This window comes from Engraulis encrasicolus, chromosome 10, assembly GCF_034702125.1.
Source record: "Engraulis encrasicolus isolate BLACKSEA-1 chromosome 10, IST_EnEncr_1.0, whole genome shotgun sequence".
Classification (NCBI taxonomy): Eukaryota; Metazoa; Chordata; class Actinopteri; order Clupeiformes; family Engraulidae; genus Engraulis; species Engraulis encrasicolus.
Genome location: NC_085866.1, coordinates 19,304,815 through 19,328,213, shown reverse-complemented (window position 1 = coordinate 19,328,213; position 23,399 = coordinate 19,304,815). Strand labels below are relative to the sequence as shown.

Below are 23,399 nucleotides of genomic sequence, written 5' to 3'. Positions count from 1 at the left end.
TAGAGTACCTGGATGCGATCTGGCACTCCTGTGCTGTCCATGCGGCTGGCCACATTGACTGTGTTTCCCCAGATGTCATACTGGGGTTTACGGGCTCCGATGACTCCAGCCACCACTGGTCCTATGTTCAGACCTGCGCTCGACAACGCCACAAGCACACAGTGAACATTAACATCAGCTGCCCACTACTGAAATTACAATACATTCATGGTACATGAGATGAGATGATGAGATGATATGCTTTTATTCAATATCTTAGCAGGTGAAAGAGGCATACAGCGATTGATTGATTGACATTGATATTGAAAGGGAGAAAGCCTTTAAAAAGTTGCACGAAGCTGCTTAACCGCAGGGAAACCCAAAGAAAAGGAAAACACAGGTATAACCACAAAATAAAACAAAAAAATACACACAAAACAAGAAATCCCTTCCAACCCCCACCCAACCCACGAGACTGCAGGAGAAATCATGTAGGCTACACAGTGTTTTGTGAAATCATTTTGGCTTTTTAATTATCTATAATGAATCTATTGGACATACATACTGTATGTGAGCAATAATTTCCGTTTGAGTGTCTTTTAAAAAACTTTCAAGAAGTTGCATTTTTTAAGCTCTCGATCAAGCTGGTTCCATATTTGGAAGCCCCTACATGATATGCTAAGGCTAGTACTTTTTAGTTTTCCTTTTTTTCCCCAGAAAAGATTTCTGTCTCTTGTGTTATGTCTGTGGTGGGGATTGCAGATAGGTATCAGGTTTTGTAAACAGGCATTTGATGGTTTGATGACTTGAAAAATGGTGCAGGCATTGAGAAATATATTAAGGTCCTCAAGCTTTAGGATATTTGCAGACTGGAATAGAGGACCTGATGGGTGTCTGTAGTGTGTCCAGAAATTAATGCGGATGACCTTCTTTTGTAGGGATTGTAATTTCTGGATGTAAGTAGGAAATGTATTGCACCAGATGATGTTACAGTAGTGAAGATGTGGTTCAAAAAGTGATTTGTATAATGTGAGTAGTAGTGCTGTACGTGAGAGGTAGTGTCTGAGTTTGTAGAACAGGCCAGAATATTTGGATAGTTTTTTTGTGAGAAGTTCGATGTGGTGTTTAAAGTTGAGGTTTTCATCTATATGTACTCACAGAAATTTTGTGGGACTCACTGTCTTTATTTTGTCCCCATCAATTTTGAGGCATGAGTTGTCTGTCTGTTTTTTTATTTTTAGTAGAGTGAAATAGGATGTAGTTGTTTTTTTGTGTGTTTAGGGAGAGCTTGTTGCATTTCAGCCATAAACTGATTTTTCCTATTTCCTCGTTGGTATTGATAGTAATATAGATGGGTCATGGTGTGAGAGTAGAAGATTGGTGTCATCGGCGAAGAAGACTTTCTTGAAGTTGTTAGTTGAGTTGGTGAAATCATTCATATAGATGATGTAGAGTAGGGGTCCCAAAATGGATCCTTGGGGTACCCCGTGGTTTATAATTTTTTCTTCGGATTGAATGCCTTTTACCCGTACATATTGTTTTCTCCCATAAAGATAACTTTCCCATAAAGATTACATGAAGCCAGGCTTCTGTTCAGCTTGCTATGCACAGGCACAGCAATCCAGCTTGATTCTCAGTATTCACGGCATTCAGCGACCAAAGAAATCTATTCTCCTTTTGGAGTAAATCCATTCGCCATGCACTGAAGTAAGTCTATTCTTCATGTCCTTCAGTAAAGCATCATTCATCTGGAAGTTGTTGAAGGAAATATATATGCCCCCTGCCATAGTTCATCTGTGTTTATTGACACTAAAGGATCACAGTCACACGAGTGAATCACTGACCTAGCCTGGCTACAAGCCAGGTTACCAATTATCTATTTTGTCTGAAAGTTGTAGAAGTAGTGTTTATTATAAGCACCAAACAATAACTGACCTATAGGCTCAGGTTACCCCTGACTCAAGCCCAGATTATTACTGTCCAATAAAACCAGGCTACCACTGATTTACGTAATAAAACCAAGGTATGGCCCACCTATCTTCATTTGGAAGTTGTTGAAGGAGTGCTCGTTGATGTGTGCCATCTGCTTGCGTAGCCGCATGGCGTAGTCGGCCAGTGCCAGGATGTGCGAGCGGCCATCGCGGTCGTACGTGGAGTCGTTCAGCCCCGACGCCACCATGTAGGTACTGCCGATGGTCTTGATCTTCTCCAGCTGCTTGAAGCGATCCTCACTGATGATCTAGTGGAAGAGGAAAAAGATTGAAGCAACATTAAGTAACATTACAGTATACATAGATAAGTCACATTAAATCCAGTAAGTAAGTATCTTCTCCAGCTGCTTAAAGCAATCCTCACTGATGAGATATAGAGTGAAATGAAAGCGGGCAGAGCTTAATGCCAAAGTGGCACATGTGATGCTTCCAACTCCAAGTGACGACCCCCAAAAAGCAATCAGTTCGTATGCCTTTCATATAGTATAAGGACACAAACCTTCTTCAAAATTCTTTCAAAAGTTATGACATAGTATGCACAGAAGCCCGTAGAACAGTGCATATTCAGTCGCTACATGAGGGTGCTTTCGACAATTGTTTTTTTTTCCGCACGCACATTTTGATTACTTCATTAGGGAGGACCAAAAATGATTGAAAAACAATACAGCGCCCCAAACAATATTAAAGCAGCAATAACATGTCTACTACATAAATACAAAATATATACTGGTCTAAAGCCTATTCTGGGGTGCAAGTGGCATCTCCTCCTCCAAATATGCAGACTACCATACACACACACACACGCATACACGCACGCATGCACGCACGCACGCACGCACGCACGCACACACGCACACTATAGAACATATACGTATAAGATGTGGAGTGTATAGAACAGTGTTTCTCAACCTTTTTTTAGGCGAGCCACCCTTTCAATTCATGAAACATTTCAAGGCACCCCAAACCAACAAGCCGTAACATAGCATCGCATCCAATACCACACAAGCTTAGAAAAGGAACACATTTGCAGACGTCACACAACCTACGTTCGAAGTTGCAGCTGACCGGGGCGACCAATATTTACTTTATTCCGCGTGAATGGCAGATGAAAGATTCCACTGACTAGCATTAACTTATCAATTTAGACAAATATTTATTATATTACATTATTTATTTATCAGCCACGTTTCCGCGGCACCCCTGAGGGGGCCCCGCGGCACACCAGGGTGCCCCGGCACCCCTGTTGAGAAACACTGGTATAGAAGTAGTTGCTTCGTACCTCGTCGAAGTCTGCGATGATCTCGTTGAGGAGCCTGAGGCACTCGACTCCCTCGTTGTTGGCCTCCAGCTCCACGTAGAACTCGGAGAAGTTGCTGATGGAGGCGAACATGACGGCCACGCACTCGCAGGACTGGTAGTAGAGCTCGTCGTTACGCCGCTCCCGCTGCAGGAAGTGGGCCGCCACGTCTTTGGGCAGGATGTTGTGGAGGAGGCGCCGGTTATACGCCTGCAGCTCCTCCATCTCCTCCTTCTCCTCCGTCGCCTGGTGAAGGGAAAGGGGGGTAGAGTAGAGTAGAGTAACTTTCCTGAAATTCAGGTGTCAGGTAGCTTACATAAAAACACATAATGCCCACATGGACATTTCAAGACACATATATAACACAGGTAATAGTCAGGGAGGGTTAAGATATTAGGGAGGGGAAAAATAATGGGTGTGGGGGTGGTTTTTTTTCTTCCAGAAAGTGCGCTCAACTCCAAACTGTTTTTTTTTTCTTTTTTAATTTTACAAAAGGTCTTCGGGTGCGAGTGAACAGGAGTAGCTAATGTAGTAAGCAACTTTGGTTTCGAGAAATTCACCCCAGAGTTGTAGAAAATACAGTTCTTGTAGAAAAGAAGCACTCTCGACTGTGATCCTTGTTCTTTATTGTGGGTTAGCATGACAGACAGACGTTTCAGCTTAAGTCGAAGATGCCAAAGAAGGCTTAGGTCGGAACGCCTGTCTGTCATGCCAACCCACTAAAATAAAGAACAAGAATTCTGAGAGTTCGGCTTTTCTACATCAAAGAGTTTTAGGGACAAACACGTGTAAGGAGGTTATGAATAGGTTAAAAACATAGACAGTCTTTAGGCAGGGTGTTGTGGAGCACCCTGTTTATATCCCTGAAGCTCCTCCATCTCCTTCCGTCCCCTAAAGCAGGAAGGTGTGGATGGAGGTAGGAAGGAGACACAAATGTTGAAAGCGATTTTAATCAATACCAGGTAGACATGAACATGAAAACGGGTAGAATTCCAAGCCAAAATGCCTATAATGCCTTTGAGGCCATTTTGAGATCATTGTACCTTTTATTGAGTTTTAGCACGCAAGATTATTTTAGCACACCGACTCTGGCACACAGAAGTATGCCAGTACATTTGGAAATGATTGGCACCTTCCTAGCAGCCATATAACCCACATCTAAGACTATGGGCCAATCTCATTATCTAAACTCCCATCCATGTCTTGTGCTTGTGGCCTCGTGCCTCGCTGACACCCTGCCTCCATGGAGAACACACGCTGTCAGCCTAGGCACAACAGCTTTTGGGGGTCTGTTCCTCATCTAGTACCAATAATAAAAGGACCTTGTGCTTTTGCGAGATATTGAGTAATCCTTCTATCGTCAATGACGTTTTGACTCACATCACAAGGCCACAAGCACAAGGTGAGCATGTGAGTTTAGATAATGGGATGGACCCCTCTATAGGCACCAGCAAGAAGAGAACTCCACAAAAGCCTGCTGTGATATGCAACATCACCACTAGATGGGGTGGTGATGAGAGAAGAGAAGGTAGTAAACAGTACATTTTAAAACTCTTCTTTCATTTACTTTTTATGATAACTAGGTGAAGGCACCATGCTTGTTTTGCAGACATACATACTAGACGTCAGCACTATATGACAAGGCAGAGTGCTTCCGGGAATCTGATCCTTTACAGTTTGTTCTTGATTGTTTACACACAATTGCTGGTACTTGAGACAATACTCTGAACACACTTCACCCATTACCATACAGTATACACTTATGTGTTAAAATGGCTGGTCTATGCAAATGATGGCTTCTGTGTGTCATTTGTCATGGCCTTTTTAGAAGAGAGCACAGTTGTTTTGAGACTTTCATTTTGCAGGAGAAGTGATGGGTTTTGCCTGTTGTGTGAGAGTTTTTGTAATTGTGTAGTGCTTTGAGAAATTGAGACATGGTCCCTGAAAGTGTGTGTAAACAACTGAGAAAAACGGTAATACCCCGCAGTGGTTACAGCTGTCTAGTGTTTTGATGTGATGGTGCAGCTCTGGCGATAACTTCCACAGATAGACCCGTGCCCTTCAGAACTATCTCAGAGCAGCCAAGCGAGAGTAATTAAGAGTGACTGCGTGCCCTACTTCACTCGTTTATTCCCTCTTCCACTGCGTTCCTCTCATCTGCCCCTCTCCTCTGCTTTCCACTCCTCTCCTCTTCATCTACCCTCTCGTCTCCTCTCTATGCATATCCTCTGCATCCTCTCCATGCCTCTCCCCTGCATGCCTATACTTCACTCTCTTCTATCCTTCTCCCCTCTCCTCTCTCCATCCCACTCTTCTGCTCTCCTCATGTTATCTCATGTCTAATCTCCTCTCCTCATCTAGGAGAATTTTCTTCTCCTCACCTCTTCTTCTATTCTTCTCTTCTCTCCACTCTACTCATGTCTGCTGTCTAATTATCTATTAGTGCTACTCTCATCGGTTTCTTTTCTCTCCCTGCTTCCCTCATCTCCTCTCCTCTAGGATCTACTCACCTCATATCCCCTCAACGTTCCCCTCTCCTCCTCTTCCCTGTCCTCTACTCTTCTCTTATCTCTCCTTCTCCCTTCCCTCCTTTTCTCTCCTCATCTCTCCTCTCCTCTCCCCTCTCTTCTTCCTCATGTTCCGCTCCCCTCCACTTTTCTCCTCTCTCTGCACCTCCTCTCTGCACCTCCCCTCTCTTCTCCTCCCCTCTCTTCTCTCCTCTCCTCCCCCTCCCCTCCCCTCTCCTCCCCCTTCCTCTCCTCTCCCCTCCACTCCTCTCTCTGCACCTCCTCTCTCCCCTCTCTTCTCCTCCCCTCTCTTCTCTCCTCTCCTCCCCCCTCCCCTCCCCTCTCCTCTCCTCTCCTCTACTCCCCTCTCATCTCCTCCCCTCTCCTCTCTCTTCACCTCCTCTCTCCCCTCTCCCCTCTCCCCTCTCTTCTCTCCTCTCCTCCCCCTCCCCTCCCCTCTCTTCTCTCCTCTCTCCCCTCTCTTCTCTCCCCCCCTCTCTTCTCTCCTCTCCTCCCCCCTCCCCTCTCCTCTCCTCTCCTCTCCTTCCCTTCCCTCCCCCCTCCCCTCCCCTCCCCTCCCCCCCTCTCTCCTCCTCTCCTCCCCTCCTCCCCTCTCCCCCTCTCCTCCTCTCCTCCNCTCCTCCCCTCTCCTCCTCTCCTCCCTCCCTCCCCTCCCCTCCCCTCTCCTCTCCTCTCCCCCTTCTCCTCTCCTCTCCTACTCCTCTCCTCTCCTCCCCTCCCCTCCCCTCTCCTCTCCTCTCCTCTCCTACTCCTCTCCTCTCCTACTCCTCTCCTCTCCTACTCATCTCCTCTCCTACTCCTCTCCTCTCCTCTCCTCAGGTCTTCCCATCTATGCTGTGCTGTGGGCATCCACTACTCTCCTCTCCCCTACTCTAGGAGATTGCTGTTGGCTACAGTGTGAAGGGACAGCTATCCATCAGCTGCAGTACAGTACAGCAGGCCAGTCTAGACAGCAGAGAAGGGACAAGGGAGGGCAGGACAGGACAGACACTGCAAAGCTGCGCGTGTCACTCATGCCAGTGTGTGTGTGTGTGTGTGTGTGTGTGTGTGTGTGTGTGTGTGTGTGTGTGTGTGTGTGTGTGTGTGTGTGTGTGTGTGTGTGTGTGTGTGTGTAAGTGTACATGTGTGTGTGTGTGTGTGTGTGTGTGTGTGTGTGTGTGTGTGTGTGTGTGTGTGTGTGTGTGTGTGTGTGTGTGTGTGTATGTGTGTGTGTGTGTTTGTTTACAGGGCTGGGTGCTGGATGTGCCCTTGAATGAAGCCCTGTATGCTTCCTACTCTAGAGTCTGCATGCTTTCTGGCTACATTCACAGTGACTAGACAGGGTAGCTGGGTGGATAGCTGGGTGTGTGTGTATGTGTGTGTGTGTGTGTGTGTGTGTGTGTGTGTGTGTGTGTGTGTGTGTGTGTGTGTGTGTGTGTGTGTGTGTGTGTGTGTGTGTGTGTGTGTGTGTGTGTGTGTGTGTGTGTGTGTGTGCGTGCGTGCGTGCGTGTGTGTGTGCGTGTGTGTGCTGGATGTGCCCTTGAATGAAGCACTGTCTGCTTCCTACTCTAGAGTCTGCATTGCTTTGGCTACATTCACAGGGTAGCTGGGTGGATAGCTGGATGGATAGCTATGTGTGTGTGTGTGTGTGTGTGTGTGTGTGTGTGTGTGTGTGTGTGTGTGTGCGTGTGTGTGTGTCTCGTGTGTGTGTGTGTGTGTGTGTGTGTGTGTGTGTGTGTGTGTGTGTGTGTGTGTGTGTGTGTGTGTGTGTGTGTGTGTGCGTACCTGTAGTTTCCATAGGAAGTCTAGGCGTGCAGTGGACTCCACCTGCTGGGCGTGTAGGTACAGTGCGAGCACAAACACCATCATGACCACAGGGGTGATGACACGCAGGGGCACCTTGGTCACAGTCCTATCACTGCAGACCGGAGGGAGGGGGAGAGAGAGAGAGAGAGAGAGAGAGAGAGAGAGAGAGAGAGAGAGAGAGAGAGAGAGAGAGAGAGAGCATCTGTCAACGCATCACACTGGTACTTACATGACTGCTTAATCTATATACCATATACTGTAAACAATGCATAATCCCATGTAAGTCACTTTGAATTAAAGTGTTTGCTAAATGTAATGTAATACTATATGTTATGCAATAAACATCATAATGCATAAACAATGCAATATGTGTTTTAAAGCTGGAGATTTTACTTACCAAGTCTCTGTTCCATTGTAAATGGTCCTATGGTGAATAAAACATGAAAACATGTTACCAAAAAATATAATGGAACATGTGAATGAAAACGGATATGCCTTGGCAGGCTAAATAATTCACCTTACCAGAACAGTGTATCAGTGTAGTTTAGCCCCTCAGACCTAAGGAGAGAGAAAGAGAGCGAGAGGGAGAGAGAGAGAAAGAGAGAGAAAGAGAGAGAGATGGAGAGGGAGGGAGGGGGAGAGAGAGGGAGAGAGAGAGAGGGAGAGGGAGGGAGGGGGAGAGAGAGGGAGAGAGAGAGAGAGAGAGAGAGAGAGAGAGAGAGAGAGAGAGAGAGAGAGAGAGAGAGAGAGTCAGCCAAGTCAGTCTTGTAAGATATACAGTGAACAAACACGTCTACTTCCTCTATGTGCTCCTATCTCTCTGTGCGCTAAGCTGCCATTTTAGAGGTGATTATCGCTCCCCAAGGTTATGTGGCCACAGCATTAAGCCCAGTCAGTCACTGCATGACTCCCTGTGTTGGGGCCGATAAGGATAAGGGTGCCTGGGTATCTAGACACACAGCAGACTGGCAGGCGGGCGGGCAGGCAGGCAGGGAGAGAGAGAGAGAGAGAGAGAGAGAGAGAGAGAGAGAGAGAGAGAGAGAGAGAGAGAGAGAGAGAGAGAGAGAGAGAGAGAGAGGCCAGAGGGCAGACAGAACAAGCCAGCCAACACAGCACTTTGCATGGGTAGAGTAGAGTAGAGATAATCAACCCGTTAAAACACAGCGTTATACATTTGCAGTTACCAGAATGCCAAAGAGGAAGCAATAGTGCATAAAGGCCCAATGTTATGTCATAGTAGTGTAGTACTATGGTACTTAACTTTTCAATGTCTATTACAGCGTTCCACTGATGGAACAACATACATTATGGGAAATTCAGGCTTCTAGCAGCATTTACCCTACATACATATACAAAGACGTCTTCATTGTACATAACCAACGTCACTAATCATTAATGTCAACATCTATGCACACATCCCTGCAGTAAATGTATGCAAGTGCTGGTAGTGAGCCACAAGTCTAGAGGGGTTCCACAATGTTGGGCTGTGGTTGCCCACAACAGAGGTTACGGAGGTGTTTGTTGGATCAAGGGTTGTAGGGTTCAAATCCCAAAAGCAAGGAAGAATGTCTCCCTACTACATTTTTGTCCATGGCCCTGGAAAAAGGCGCCCAAGTACCCTGGAGAAATGCACCTAGGGTATACACCAACGAATCTACTGTAATAACAGTGAGTTGCTTTGTACAAAAGCGTCAGCTAGGTGGAATGGCATTTATAATGTCATGTGATGACTCACAGTGTGTTGGCGGTGACGAGCAGGTCGGCGTTGTCGAACAGCGTCACCAGTGGCCACTCGACGAGCAGCAGGAAGAGCATCTGGATGAAGAGCGTGAGGGCTAGCTTGCCAATGCTGCTCACGTGCAGGAACATGGAACTGGCTAGCAGGCTGAGCAGCACGCTGTACGTGAAATACTGTAGGACAGGACAGAGATACATGTATGTCAATATGATGATAACTACACTCCATAACAACACCAAAATATGACTTAAATATAGCTAAATACATAACACCTAAATATGGATTAAATATGGCTAATACATAAAACATCTAAATATGGCTAATACATAACAACACCTAAACATGGCTTAAATGTGGCTAATACACAACAACACCTAAATATGGCTTAAACCAGGGGTTTCCAAACTTTTTATCCTGCGCACTCCCTTGTACATTTCAATGTGGTTCGCGCACCCCCTGAGCGAATATTTCGGTGTGTTGATGGCCGCGCAAGTATATATTCACTGCTCATTCACTGCATATTAAGCACAGTCGTTTTTGGGGAATCCTCTTTTCCAATAGCCTTGCAATTAAACTACACTTCAGATGGACCCTTCCAGCATACAATGCACCATACAATTAAAAACTACTTAATGTTCATTAATACTGGATAAAAACTACCATATCCGCCATTGCTCTATTCAGCTTGCGCACCCCCTTAAGGCAGGCCGCGCACCCCCAGGGGTGCACGCACCCCAGTTTGGGAAACCCTGGCTTAAACCATTATCTTTCAGACTGTGGGCTGGGCCCACTGGTGGGCCGTGAAGGCATTCCAAGTGGGTTGTAATGAAATAGTTTTCTAAAAATCTAAATAATATTTGTGCGTATGTTGCTGTTGACTATTTATTTTAGTTGTATTGTTTGTTGGGTCAGAGGTGGGCCCCAAACATCTTTGAAAATTTCAAGTGGGCCCCACTTTGGTAAAGGTTGGGAAGCCTTGGGATAAACTGCAGAAACATGGAGCTGGTTATCAGGCTGAGCAGCACACTGTACCTGAAATACTGTAGGGGGAGAGAGAGATACTACACACAATATGTGTATGTAAATATGATGATGACACTCCAACATCTAAATATGCAGAAAAAAACTGCAGAAATGTGGAACTGGCTAGCCGACTGAGCAGCATACTACATGTAGCATACTGTAGGAGAGGACAGAGACAATACTACAATTTATCGTAACTATGTTGTAATATCAATATTAAACTGCGGAAACATGGAGCTGGCTAGTACACCGAGTGGCACACATTGTACGACAAGTACTGTAGGAGGGAGAGACAAAGACATGTATGCCAATATGATGATAGCTACTGTATATCCCAACAAATAAATATGGTGTAAACTACAGAGACATGGAGCTGGCTACCAGGCTGAGCAGCATGCTGTATGCAAAATACTGTAGGATGGGAGAGACGGTATTATAATTTATGGTAACTATGATATAAATGAAGAAACAAGGAGCTGGCTATCAGACTAGCACACTGTAGGTGAAATACTGTGGGGGAGAGAATGAACAGAGATGGTGAACATACTGTATGTAATAAATGGTGAAGGGATTCTCAGAACAATATTCCATAATTTATGATAGCCTTACTATGTTGCAGTAAAATAAAGAAACATGGAGCTGGGAGCTAAGCAGCTCACTGTACATGAAATACCGCGGGGAAGGGAAGGGAAGGAGACATGATTAACATGTGCAAACATACTTTATAGTACATATTTATACAGTGATTTATACATGTAGTGCATATAAAGAAGGGTTTGTCGGAACAATATTGTAATTTACGATAATGCTATTACATATAAATACACAAATGCATAAACTTAAAGCTGAATAGCAGGCTCAACAGAACATTGTAGAAATACTGTGGGGCAGGGAGATACACATTGAGATGATTGACATGTGTAAATAATAGCAACAAAGTGAAACTACTATTAAAATAACTATGTATTGTTATAACTATACTGCGACATATAAATATATAAACTGCAGAAATATGGACATGGCTTGGTATGGCACATTGTAGGTGAAACACGACCCAGAATGAGGTGTAGGGAGAGGTAAGAATGGGATTTGAACCTGCAACCCTCTGATCCAAAGACCATATATTGTTTAACGTACTGTACTGTATAATGCTGTATAATGCACTGTGAAAGAGTATCCTTTGTATTCACACACACACACACACACACACACACACACACACACACACACACACACACACACACACACACACACACACACACACACACACACACACACACACACACACACACACACACACACACACACACACACACACACACACACACTTGTGCCCACCTCGGGGAAGGGGCAGGGGTGCTCCTGGCGCGGGCAGAGGGCTAGCTTATCGGGGGCGTTGAGCGCTAGCTCGTGGAGGAGGCACAGATTCACCGAGCTCAATGAAGCGTTGGTCTCACGAGACACACAGCGCTCCAGCTCCTCTTTATCACACGTAAACTGTGGAGACAGGAGATAAGCACTCAGGCACAGAGACACCAACTGACACTGCCATTCACACACTGACACACACACACACACACACACACACACACACACACACACACACACACACACACACACACACACACACACACACACACACACACACACACACACACACACACACACACACACACACACACACACACACACACACACACACACACGGATACATAGACTGACACACAGACACGTGCGCACACGGACACAAACACACAGAGATATGCAGAAACGAGTTCACATAGTCTCTCACACACATACACACGCACGCACGCACCCATGCACACGCACGCACGCATGCATGCACGCACGCACGCACGCATGCACACACACACACATGCGCACGGGCACCCTTAAATAGGGCTACCCCTCCCACATACACACATACAGGCACTGTTTGTGATTGAGGACAGTATGTAGATAATTAAGGCTGAGTGAGGGAGAGAGTCAAAGACGGTGGGAGGAAAAGAGAGAGGGAGGGAGAAAGTGTGGGGAGTACCCTATTTACGAAGGCGGAGGGAGGGAAAGAGAGAGCGTGGGAGGGAGAGAGGAGAAGGAGAGAGCGCGAGAGTTGGCGTACCATGTTTACGAAGGCGGAGATAAAGAGGAGGACGATGGTCAGGACTCCCACCAGGGTGCTGGTAATGCGAGACTCCACGATCTTCTTAGACACCGACTGCAAGGCCACTGGGAAGAGCTGAAGAGGGGAGAGAGAGAGGGAGAGAGGGAGAGAGGGAAAGAGGGAGAGAGAGAGAGAGATAGAGAAAGAGAGAGAGAGAGCGAGAGAGAGAGATAGAGAGAGAGAGAGAGAGAGGGGGAGAGAGAGGGGGGGGGGGCGAGCGAGCCAGGGAGATAGAGATGGAGACAGAGACAGAAACCGAGATGAGAGAAAGAGAAAGATGTACAGAGTGAAATAGACAGAAATAGAGAGGGAGAAAGGGAAGGAAGATAGCGAGAAAGGGAAGGGAGATAGCGAGAGGTCAAGATAAATATCCCACTGAAAGGTCTTACATAATAAAAAGAACATCTAGGCAATGACCAAGGCCCAAGCAGTTGCTTGTCTACAGGGAATGTGTTGGCAGCAGTGATGGGCAACCGGGATTCAGAGACTACAATCCAGTGTCACATATTCCAAATGACCTCGTTTTACCTGTCCAATTAGACCAATCACCTGGTAGAATTGAACAGGTAAAACCAGTTCATTTGGAATATGTGGCACTGGATTGTAGCTTCTGAATCCAGGTTGTCCACCACTGAACACAGGTGTAGTGTAACAGAGGTCATCTTGCATTAGTTTGCCACTTGGGGCTCAAACCTGCGACCTATCAGTTCACGCTCCAGTTCGGCGTGGGAGGCACAGTGCGATACCGCTGAGCTTAAGGCCCAGGGGTGCATTTCTCGAAAGCATAGTTGTTAGCAGTTAACAACTTGGGTAGTTACCAATGGGAAATTGCATTGCAAACAGCAAAGTAGCTAATGTAGTTAGCAGCTACGATTTCGAAAAATGCATCCCAGACCAGTAGCTCAGCGCTATAGTATTTGTACAGGGGGGAGGTTTATTAATGTTATACCACCAAACTCTACTAGTTGGCATCTAGGGTTGCACTAGCACACCTTGGCACAGCACAGCAGCCTTCTCACCTTAACACAGGAGTATATGGAGCAGATGAAGAGGATATGGGCGAGGATGACGAAGATCGTGATGAAGATCCCCAACATGAGTGGAGTACTGTAGAAGATAGAATAGGCAATGGTTAAAAATACTGTACATACGGTAGATTAAACCACGGTCAAGACATATAAATACTAGAGTACATGTACACTATGGGTAAAGCATATAGAAAGTGCATGACGACATGAATGAAATATGTATACAGTAGAGTAGACTGTGGTTTACCCTCCTGTTATCCTTCGGGTCTATTTGACCCCATTCAATGTTTAACCTCTGAAAAATACACAAAGTACATAATTCTTTTGATTCATCTTTGATGACTTTTCCTAAATATATGGGGTCAATGTGAAAAAAGTCAAATTTCCACTAAAATGTTTTCCCTAAGTGCTGTACACGTTTTGGTTACATCTGTGTTCTTGACCCCAAATTATTTTAAGTGTATTAAACATAAATGGAACATCCATATTTTGCTAATACATGTTCCAATCTGTCTATATAATGTAAAATACATGAACATAAGTTATTTAGAACAGAACATTTTGCTTTATTTAGGGCTCTGATAACTAACAATATGTATAATGCGGACAAGGGCGAAAACTCATTCAAGGCAACTTTTGGGAAGTTGTTGCACATTTTCGCCTAGTCATGGATTAGGTTTTTTTTGGTGTGTGGGCTGTGTGTGGGGGTGCTAGGACTTATCTAAAGGGCTTTTTATGTCCCCAACAGAGCAAAAGTACATATCTGAGGCATAAACAGGTGTAAAAGTTTTTGCTTCTACTGATTTTGTAGACATTTAAGTGGCTGGGGTCAAAATTACCCCAAGGATCACGGATGTAACCTAAATCTGAGGATAACAGGAGGGTTAAGTCCTATGGAAAAAGGAGTGTTGAGTATCTTAGAAAAGACTATGGCTATGGCACATACTAGAAATGGGGATAGAATGTATTTTAGAATGTGTTTCAGTTTTTATATAAGAGACCCTATGAATAAGACATAGTGTATAAACTGTAAAAGACTAGTGCTTGAGTTAGTACTTGAACATTCTTGCAGTGATGCATTTTGCATACTAATAAAATACCTCCTTGTCTTTGTGCATTAGTAATGAAGGGACTATGAGTCATGGCAACACAGTTCAGACCACAACAATCATCTGGCCTACTCTTGCACTCCCCTGTGTGTGTGTGTGTGTGTGTGTGTGTGTGTGTGTGTGTGTGTGTGTGTGTGTGTGTGTGTGTGTGTGTGTGTGTGTGTGTGTGTGTGTGTGTGTGTGTGTGTGTGTGTGTGTGTGTGTGTGTGTGTGTGTGTGTGTGTGTGTGTGTGTGTGTGTCTACTCACTGAGGGAAGACGATGCTCTGGATGCAACAGATGAAGCAGAACACCACTAGTGTACAGGCTACATATCCCCCAAATCGATCATCCACCTTCTTAGAGTACTGAGGACAAAGATGAGAGAGAGATCAAGACACAGCAGAACACCAATGCATGGAGCATGCATGGAGGTAGTAGAGCTGTGCGTGGGGAGGGTAATCCATGGTAGTTTTGAAGGTGACTCCAGAAGGGAGGCTTATCTATTCACCAGAGGTGAAGTAAAAGTAGATGTAAAAAAACGGACCTGCCATAGTTTCCTACCAGTACAAGTAACTACACTGAGTAACTGGTCCCCTGTTACTATAGAGCTATATGTACCTGATTCTGGGTCAAATATGGGGAGTTTCTTTTCAGTTTTTTGTTTGTTTTCCTGTACAACAACATTTAGAAACCTCATTAGGTACAATGAAATAACTGGGGTGAGTTTCTCAAAAGAGAAGTTGTTAGCCTGTTAGCAACTTCGGAAGTTGCCAATGGGAAAATGTATTGAAAACAACAAAGTAGCTAATATAGTAAGCAACTTTGGTTTTGAGAAATTCACCCCTGGTGTGAATGCTATATATACGGTAATATCATGTGCCAGTGTTGACCTTAGGTACTGTACGACATAAATTTACTTCTACTTTTACTTTGGCCACCGCTGCTATTCACTCTATGAGTCACATGACTGGCATATAGTCAACATATCAGGTTTATATGCAACATGATCTCTCAGAATTCCGTGCTCCTGGACACGGATGATTGGGACACGAAATTTGTGCTCCTGGACACAGATTTTGCCAAAGTTCCGTTCTCCTGGACACAGAATTGTTTTCTGTGATGGACACACGGAAGTGCTCTCTTTATACTCCCACAGCTCTATGTTTCCAATGTCTTGTGTTTTTTCAGGATTTTTCTAATTTCAAATATTTTTTCTCAAAAAACATTTCTTACTGACAGGTTAGGGTTAGGCATTGTTTTGGTCTGGGCACAGCTAGTATTCTTTTATTCATTTTATTAATCAGAAAAGGTATTTCTCAAAAATATGTCTTCAGGGCACAACTTAAATTGCTATAGAATTATTTTGTTTAGGATTAGCATTTGGTATGTATTTTCTAATGATAGAGTTAACACAGTGCTGTGGGAATATAGAAAGCACTTCCGTGTGTCCATCACGGAAAAAAAATCTATGTCCAGGAGCACGGATTTCGTGTCCCAAAACATCCGTGTCCAGGAGCATGGAATTTTAGAGATCAGGCTGTTATATCACACACCTGTACTACATACCTGCAACTTACATTGACGCACATTTAGAAAACGTACAAAGACATTCTCAGAGCATATGTTTCAAAAAGTGGAAGTCATAACACATATAAACATTTAAGTGTAATTCATAACACATATAAGCTAGTTATGTATCAAAGGTGGGAAGGGCTGTCATAGCACATGCTGTACGGTGCAGTATAAACTTGTCACATGTGCAAGGGGACAGACCTGTTAGCCTACTTTCCTAGGAAGAAAAAAGGAAGTAACTGCATTGTTCTAGGAACTTAGTTATTGGGATTTTAAAGACATACATACGTATATAAAAATGTAAAGGTAAATATAATGATTTATCTGCAAAGAATGTGGTAATACTGTATAGAGTACTAACAAAACAGCCACATGTCAATCATCTACCTCGTCTACCTAGTCAAGGCTGTTATCTTGTTCCTCATTGGTGGAGCAATCTCCCAGAGGCAGCAGGACTAAGCACATCTCTTTCAACCTTCCAGAATCAAATAAAGAATCTTCTCTTTTGTGACTATCTACTACACTACTGTAAAAAAACCGAACCCTACTTAGCATCTGCACTTGTTCTATTTACTTATTTCCTGTGCACTTTGTATCTGCTCGTGATGTTGGCTATGATTATGTCCTCCATTGTAAGTCGCTATGGTTAAAAATGCAAATGAATCCAAATGCAATGCAAGATAATATTGTTAAGTTAAGTAATCTATCTTAAAACTACTTAGACTGGGCAACAGGATATTTTTTTAAGTAATTTTACTCAGTTAAGAGCTGCCGTGTATAGTAGTTACTGTGAAGGGCAGTGTGACCCCTCTGCCTCTACCTTTTTCTCCAGGTTGGAGGTCTGGAAGGTGAGCAGGAACTTCTTGACGTGGTCCTTCCGGAGCTGGTCGATGGAGCGCGCATCGATGGCACGGCCCAGAAACTCATCCACCTCGTCCTCCGCATTCAGACCCGAGTCCTGAGTGCAGCGGCTAACCATGGCAACCATGGGAAGAGGAGAGCAGAGGAGGGAGGGGGAGAGGAGAGGAGTGGGGAGGAGATGGAGAGGAGATGGAGAGGAGAGGAGAGGAGAGGAGAGGAGAGGAGAGGAGATGGAGATGGAGAGGAGAGCAGAGGAGGGAGGGGGAGAGGAGAGGAGTGGAGAGGAGAGGAGAGGAGGGAGGGGGAGAGGAGAGGAGTGGAGAGGAGATGGAAAGGAGAGGAGAGGAGAGGAGAGGAGAGGAGAGGAGAGGAGAGGCGAGGAGATGGAGAGGAGATGGAGAGGAGAGGAGAGGAGAGGAGAGGAGAGGAGAGGAGAGGAGAGGAGAGGAGAGGAGAGGAGAGGAGAGGAGATGGAGAGGAGAGGAGAGGAGAGGAGAGGAGAGGAGAGGAGAGAAGAGGAGAGGAGAGGAGCGCAAGAAAGGGGAGGGGTATGTAAGAGGAGAGGAGAGTAGAAAAGTTGACAGGAGAGGAGAGGAGAGGAGAGAAGAGAATGAAGAGGAGGGAAGAGGAGAGGAGAGGAGAGGAGAGGAGAGGAGAGGAGAGGAGAGGAGAGGAGAGGAGAGGAGAGGAAAGGAGTTGGAGATTAGGGTTGGGGGTATGGAAGAGGGGAGAGGAGAGGAGAGGGGAGAGAAAGAGGGCGAGGATGAGAAAGGAGAGGAGAGACGGAAGGGTTCAGAGATGAGAGAGGAGTAAATAGGGAAGGGGAGAGAAGGAGCAGAGGTGCAGAGGAGAGGTAGCAGAGGATACAGAGGACAGAGAGGAGAGGAGTGGAGAGATGGTATGGGGGCAGAGGTGTGGAGGAGAGGGGTGGACAAGGACAGACATCGAGTGGACGGTTAAGAATAAAGAAAGAGATGGGGCAACAAAACCCTCCGATGGCCTACTTTGCCTACGCTGGGGACGGACGAGCCCAGACAAGACAGTGCTTCCTTTCTAAGGGACCCGTGTCCACCCCCGGCTATAGTTATAGGGCTGACTAAGGGGCTCTTGGAGAATTGGCCGGTAACTCAATAACAGGTGCGGAGCTGAAGGGAGAGCCGGCTTGGAGCGCTGGTGAAAAGCAATACTCTACTCCAGCGGTCCCCAAACTTTTTCAGAGCGGGGCCCCCCTTTTGAACTTGAGAATATTTTTCGGGTGTTTCCAAAGCAATTTTTTGTCGATGAATATTGCTAGATTTTCCAGGAATAGTTTGTTCACTAATATTGCTAGAAATCCACATAACAGCAAATACATCTACAGGTATTGACCATATAAGTGAATACAAGTCCCTTTTGTCCACAACCCTCCTTCAGTACTTCTGCGACCCCCAGATTGGGAACCACTGCTGTACTCACTTGTCTTTGCTGGAGGCCTCGTCGATGCCCTGGGAACAGACAACAGCACAGGACAACAGTAGATTAGCACACACACATGGATACAGCAATTACATACACACACATACACATAGGTGCACACACACACAGAAACAAAGAGTGAGTGAGTGTGAGTGAGTTACACACACACACAGAAACAAAGACAAAAACGTGAATACACACGCATGCACGCATATACACACGGATGCATGCGCACGCATACACACGCACACACTCACACAAGCACACACACGCATACACGCGCATGCATGCACACTCTCTCACACACATACACACGCCCGAATGCACACACACAAACACACACACACACACACACACACACACACACACACACACACACACACACACACACACACACACACACACACACACACACACACACACACACACACACACACACACAAGAACTTCATACTTCAACTTCACTTCAACACACGCTCATACACATCACACGCTTAGTAGATATTAGGCAGAATGCACACACATGCTCATGCAAACATATTCATAATACACAGAAATTCACAAATACAAACCACAAATGCATGCATGCATGCACACTCACACACATACACATGCAGGCACGCAGGCACACAGGCACGCACACACACACACATGCAAACACGCACACTCACACACTCATACACATAGGCACGTGCGCGCACACACACACACACACACACACACACACACACACACACACACACACACACACACACACACACACACACACACACACACACACACACACACACACACACACACACACACACACACACACACACACACACACATGTGCGCGCGCACACACGCGCACACACACAGGACCATCTGCGGCAGCTGCTAAGCCCTTGCGGTTACAGTGATGTTTTAATTAACGCTCAGAGGCGTCAAATTACACATCCCACCTAGTCCCTCCAGACACACTCTCCCTCAGGGAGAAGAGGACGAGGAGGACGAGTGAAAGAAGAGAGAGAACGAATGAAAGAGGGAGAGAGAGATAAGAGAGGAAAGAAAGAGAGAGAGAGAGATGAGCGAGGACAGATAAGAAAGAGACGGACAAACAGGCAAAGAGAGACAGAAAAGGGGAGAGAGGGAATGAGAGGAGTGAAAGACAACAGTCAGACAGAAAGAAGGGTAGAGAGACGAGAGAGGAAAGAGAAGAAGCTAACGGGCAGAGAGAAAAAAAGAGAGGGGGAGATTCACAAGAAAGACGGGGGAATGAGAGGGGTGCTCTGTGTAAGCAATTTGCTGGAAAGTGAAAATGTGTGCTAAGCCTTTCAAAAGGCATGCAATCACTCACTCATTCACTCACATTCACTCACACTCACACTCACACTCACATTCACTCACTCACTCACTCACTCACTCACTCACTCACTCACTCACTCACTCACTCACTCACTCACTCACTCACTCACTCACTCACTCACTCACTCACTCACTCACATTCACTCACTCACACTCTCTCACTCACTCACTCACTCACTCACTCACTCACTCACTCACTCACTCACTCACTCACTCCCTTGCTCACTCACTCACTCTTGCCACCACAGCAGCAACATCTGTGAATGGGAGCAGCTTGTTGGCAAGGGCTAGCCAGTTGCTGGCACTTTAGTTTGGTTCTCAAGTCAGGCTGCGGTCAATGGAAGGGCAACACCAAACCAGAGGAGCATTTCAAATCCAGCTGACACATGCCAGGAGGCGATTCATCAGCACATTTGGACATGGCGGCTTTAGGAAGATTGAAGAAGGCCGCTGTCTTGCCCTGACCTGTCCTGCCGAGTGATCCTTTCCTGTTATGCCATTTTGCACACCCTCACCGTGTCGTAGAGCTCAGGTGGATTTCAGTAATTAGCTGTCTGGTGATTTGCTTGGTTCATTAGCAATGATGTGTGCAAAAAATGTGTGCTCTTTTTTTATATCATTTTTATTGTATATCAAATATGTTTTCAAATGTAGGTATTTTTTATACTTTTTAATATATATATATATATATATATACATAATTTGGTATGGTAAAAAAACAGATACCATCAACCTAGTTCCAAGCTGCCCCAATGCTATTTTCAAATTAAATGAAAACAAGCTCTTCAGTTCATGAAAAATTGCATTTGAACTGAAAATATTTTTCTCATTCGCTCATTCGCTCAGATTTCTCCCTCTCCTCCTTTCCTTCTCTGTTGATCAGAATTCTCAGTGTGCAGTAAACATTCAGAGACTCTGCACTGCATCATTTCTCTCTCTGTTCCCTTCCCCAAAATATCAGCTGAGATGCAGACAGGCAGGGAGGGGGTGCGGATGATGGGGGGTGAGGGTAGGGATGGGGCAGGCAGGCAGGCAGGCAAGCAGGGGGTACGAAAAGGAGTGAGGGTCGATATGGTAAGTGATGGGGTGGTATGGGGATGGTGAAGGGGCAGGGAGGTAGGTAGGGGGGACGGTAAGTGTAAATTTGATTAGGGTAGTAGTATGTGAGACTAGTTAGGGTAGTAGGGATGGAGAGGGGGGTAAGGATGGGTGTTATGGGGAGAGTGGTGGACACAAGCAGGGGGTATCCATCGGGATAAGGGAAGGGATGGTGGGGGGTAGGGCGATGGGGCATGGAGATGGTGAGAGGGTAAGGTTGGTCATGGTGGAAGGGATGACGTTGGTGGGTAAAAATGGGTTGGGGAGTAAAGATGGTGAAGGGGCGAGGGGCTAGGGAGGGTGGGGTGGTAGGAGGAGAGGGATGGATGCATGGATGCATGGAGGTACAGATGGGCTGAGTGTAGGGATGGTGAGGGGAGTAGAGGTAGAGATGGTGGCACACAAACACACACACACACACACGTACTCACACACACACACACACACACACACGCATGCACACCACAGAGAGAGAGAGAGAGAGAGAGAGAGAGAGAGAGAGAGAGAGAGAGAGAGAGAGAGAGAGAGAGAGAGAGAGAGAGAGAGAGAGGTGGGCGCAAACTCTCACCATCTGCCTATAAACTTTGGAGTCTTTGGTTCGGGAGAAGGACCTGTCGGGTACCACCCAGCGGGGCATGAAGCCCTCCCCAGAGTTGGCTCTGGCCCTCTGCAGCTTAGCCATCATTGCCTTCTCCTCTTTCTGAAACACACAGAAATACATACATAGATTAATACAGGGTTCCCACTCTAATTCAGATACAATATTCCATGAATTTCCAGACCCAAAAAACTGAATTTCCATGACCACTTCCGTAAAAAGAAATAATGTTTAAAAGTGTGAAAACCAGATTAGATCAGATTATCTTCACCCCTAGAGCTGACGCCAAGCCACTGCCAGATTTCAGTGGGCTCAATGCATACTAGAATGTTGCACATTACAATGCGAAATCAAACCGTCTCTGGTGAAGCGTTGTAGTATAACCAGTAAGAAACAATGTTATACACCAGAAAAAAAGTTTTTGCTTTTCCACAACTGTTAAAAAAAGTCTTCTCAAGACTGGAAAAACTTTTATGAAATTCCATGATATTCCAGAAATTCCATGACCCGTCGGAACCCTATTAATATATGCATAGGAAACGACCATATTAGTGTGTGTGTGTGTGTGTGTGTCTGTGTGTGCGAAATTCAGTGTTCCATTCTGACAGCTCAACTGTCATCAGGTCGCGAATCAATTGGTATGAAACAGTTATGTTGTTGATTGATTGGCCACCACAGGTGAAATTCGCTCCTCATTTGCATAATATTAAACTTGGTCGAATAACTTCACTTCACTTCGTTCCTGTTCGCTGGTCTTCGTCTCCCTCATAGGAATGAATGGCAAAGTTCGCTTCGCTTGGCCAAATTAGCATCTATGTGTCCCTAGCGTAACACTAGGAAGCTCTCTATGCTAATGTGTGTGTGCGTGCGTGCGTGTGTTGGTGTGTTATTGTGTTTGGTCTCCTCACCCTCTTTTGACTGCATCCAAGCACTAGGAAGGTCTCGATGTTGTTCTCCTTCAGGTATGCGTTCCTCTCGCCCCCAAAGCCCGGCTCCACCTCATAGTCCCCATTCAGATACTGCAGAGTGGCCTTGGTGATGTGGATACGCCTGAAGGGACAAACACAATACGCAATTTTTTATAATTTATTAACTTTTTAAGGAAAAAAATTAACAATAAGATAATAGACATAAAATAAAATAAAATAAAATAAAATAGACAGGACAACGAGAACATTCTTAGGAGAATACAGGAAACCAGTGGGAGACAGACCTGGGGTGGGATTGGGAAATGACCTAGGCCAGACTCAAACCCGGGTCCCTATGGGCTACGCCACATCGCCCCCACATACGTAGAGGCAATTTTCACTTCACATTTTTCACACCGCTGATACACCGCTGATAACTGCTTCACATTCCCGATCAGAGGTGTCAAAAGGTGGTGGTGTGCATACGACTAGAAGAACAGAAACTAAATGGCGGAATGGCCTTCCACAGGCAGCAAGACAAGGCACAACTTTCTCAGCCTTCAACAAGCACATAAAGACTCTTCTCTTTCGTGACTATCTACTACACTAATACTTGAGCTGATGTGTGTGTGGGTGTGTACTCTACTTAACCCTGTGTGAATGTACCTTTAAAAAAAAAAAAACCTTAGCTGTCCTTGTGTGTGTGTGTGTGTGTGTGTGTGTGTGTGTGTGTGTGTGTGTGTGTGTGTGTGTGTGTGTGTGTGTGTGTGTGTGCGTGTGTGTGTGTGTGTGTGTGTGTGTGTGTGTGTGTGTGTGTGCGTGCGTGCGTGCGTGTGTGTGTGTGTGTGTGTGCGTGCGTGTGTTCGTGCGTGCATGTCTGTGTGTGTGTGTGTGTGTGTGTGTGTGTGCATGTGCGCCCGTGTGTGTGAAGCTGGTGGGG

General features: G+C 45.6%; 1 protein-coding gene across 1 annotated transcript in view; it reads right to left on the bottom strand.

Annotated features, from left to right (window-relative positions):
* The window catches only part of LOC134456774 (adenylate cyclase type 6-like), a 108,130-nt gene that overhangs the window by 4,635 nt on the left and 80,096 nt on the right, over positions 1-23,399 (bottom strand). Inside the window, exons 9-23 of the mRNA XM_063208302.1 lie at positions 22,460-22,601; positions 21,522-21,653; positions 18,509-18,537; positions 17,013-17,163; positions 14,888-14,985; positions 13,522-13,609; positions 12,461-12,577; positions 11,680-11,838; positions 9,316-9,491; positions 8,103-8,138; positions 7,978-8,004; positions 7,560-7,692; positions 3,250-3,513; positions 2,014-2,218; positions 9-133 (exon numbers count right to left, since the gene is read on the bottom strand). Of these exons, the coding sequence (XP_063064372.1) occupies positions 9-133; positions 2,014-2,218; positions 3,250-3,513; positions 7,560-7,692; positions 7,978-8,004; positions 8,103-8,138; positions 9,316-9,491; positions 11,680-11,838; positions 12,461-12,577; positions 13,522-13,609; positions 14,888-14,985; positions 17,013-17,163; positions 18,509-18,537; positions 21,522-21,653; positions 22,460-22,601 (1,882 nt within the window). The remainder of the gene's footprint in view (positions 1-8; positions 134-2,013; positions 2,219-3,249; positions 3,514-7,559; positions 7,693-7,977; positions 8,005-8,102; positions 8,139-9,315; positions 9,492-11,679; positions 11,839-12,460; positions 12,578-13,521; positions 13,610-14,887; positions 14,986-17,012; positions 17,164-18,508; positions 18,538-21,521; positions 21,654-22,459; positions 22,602-23,399) is intronic.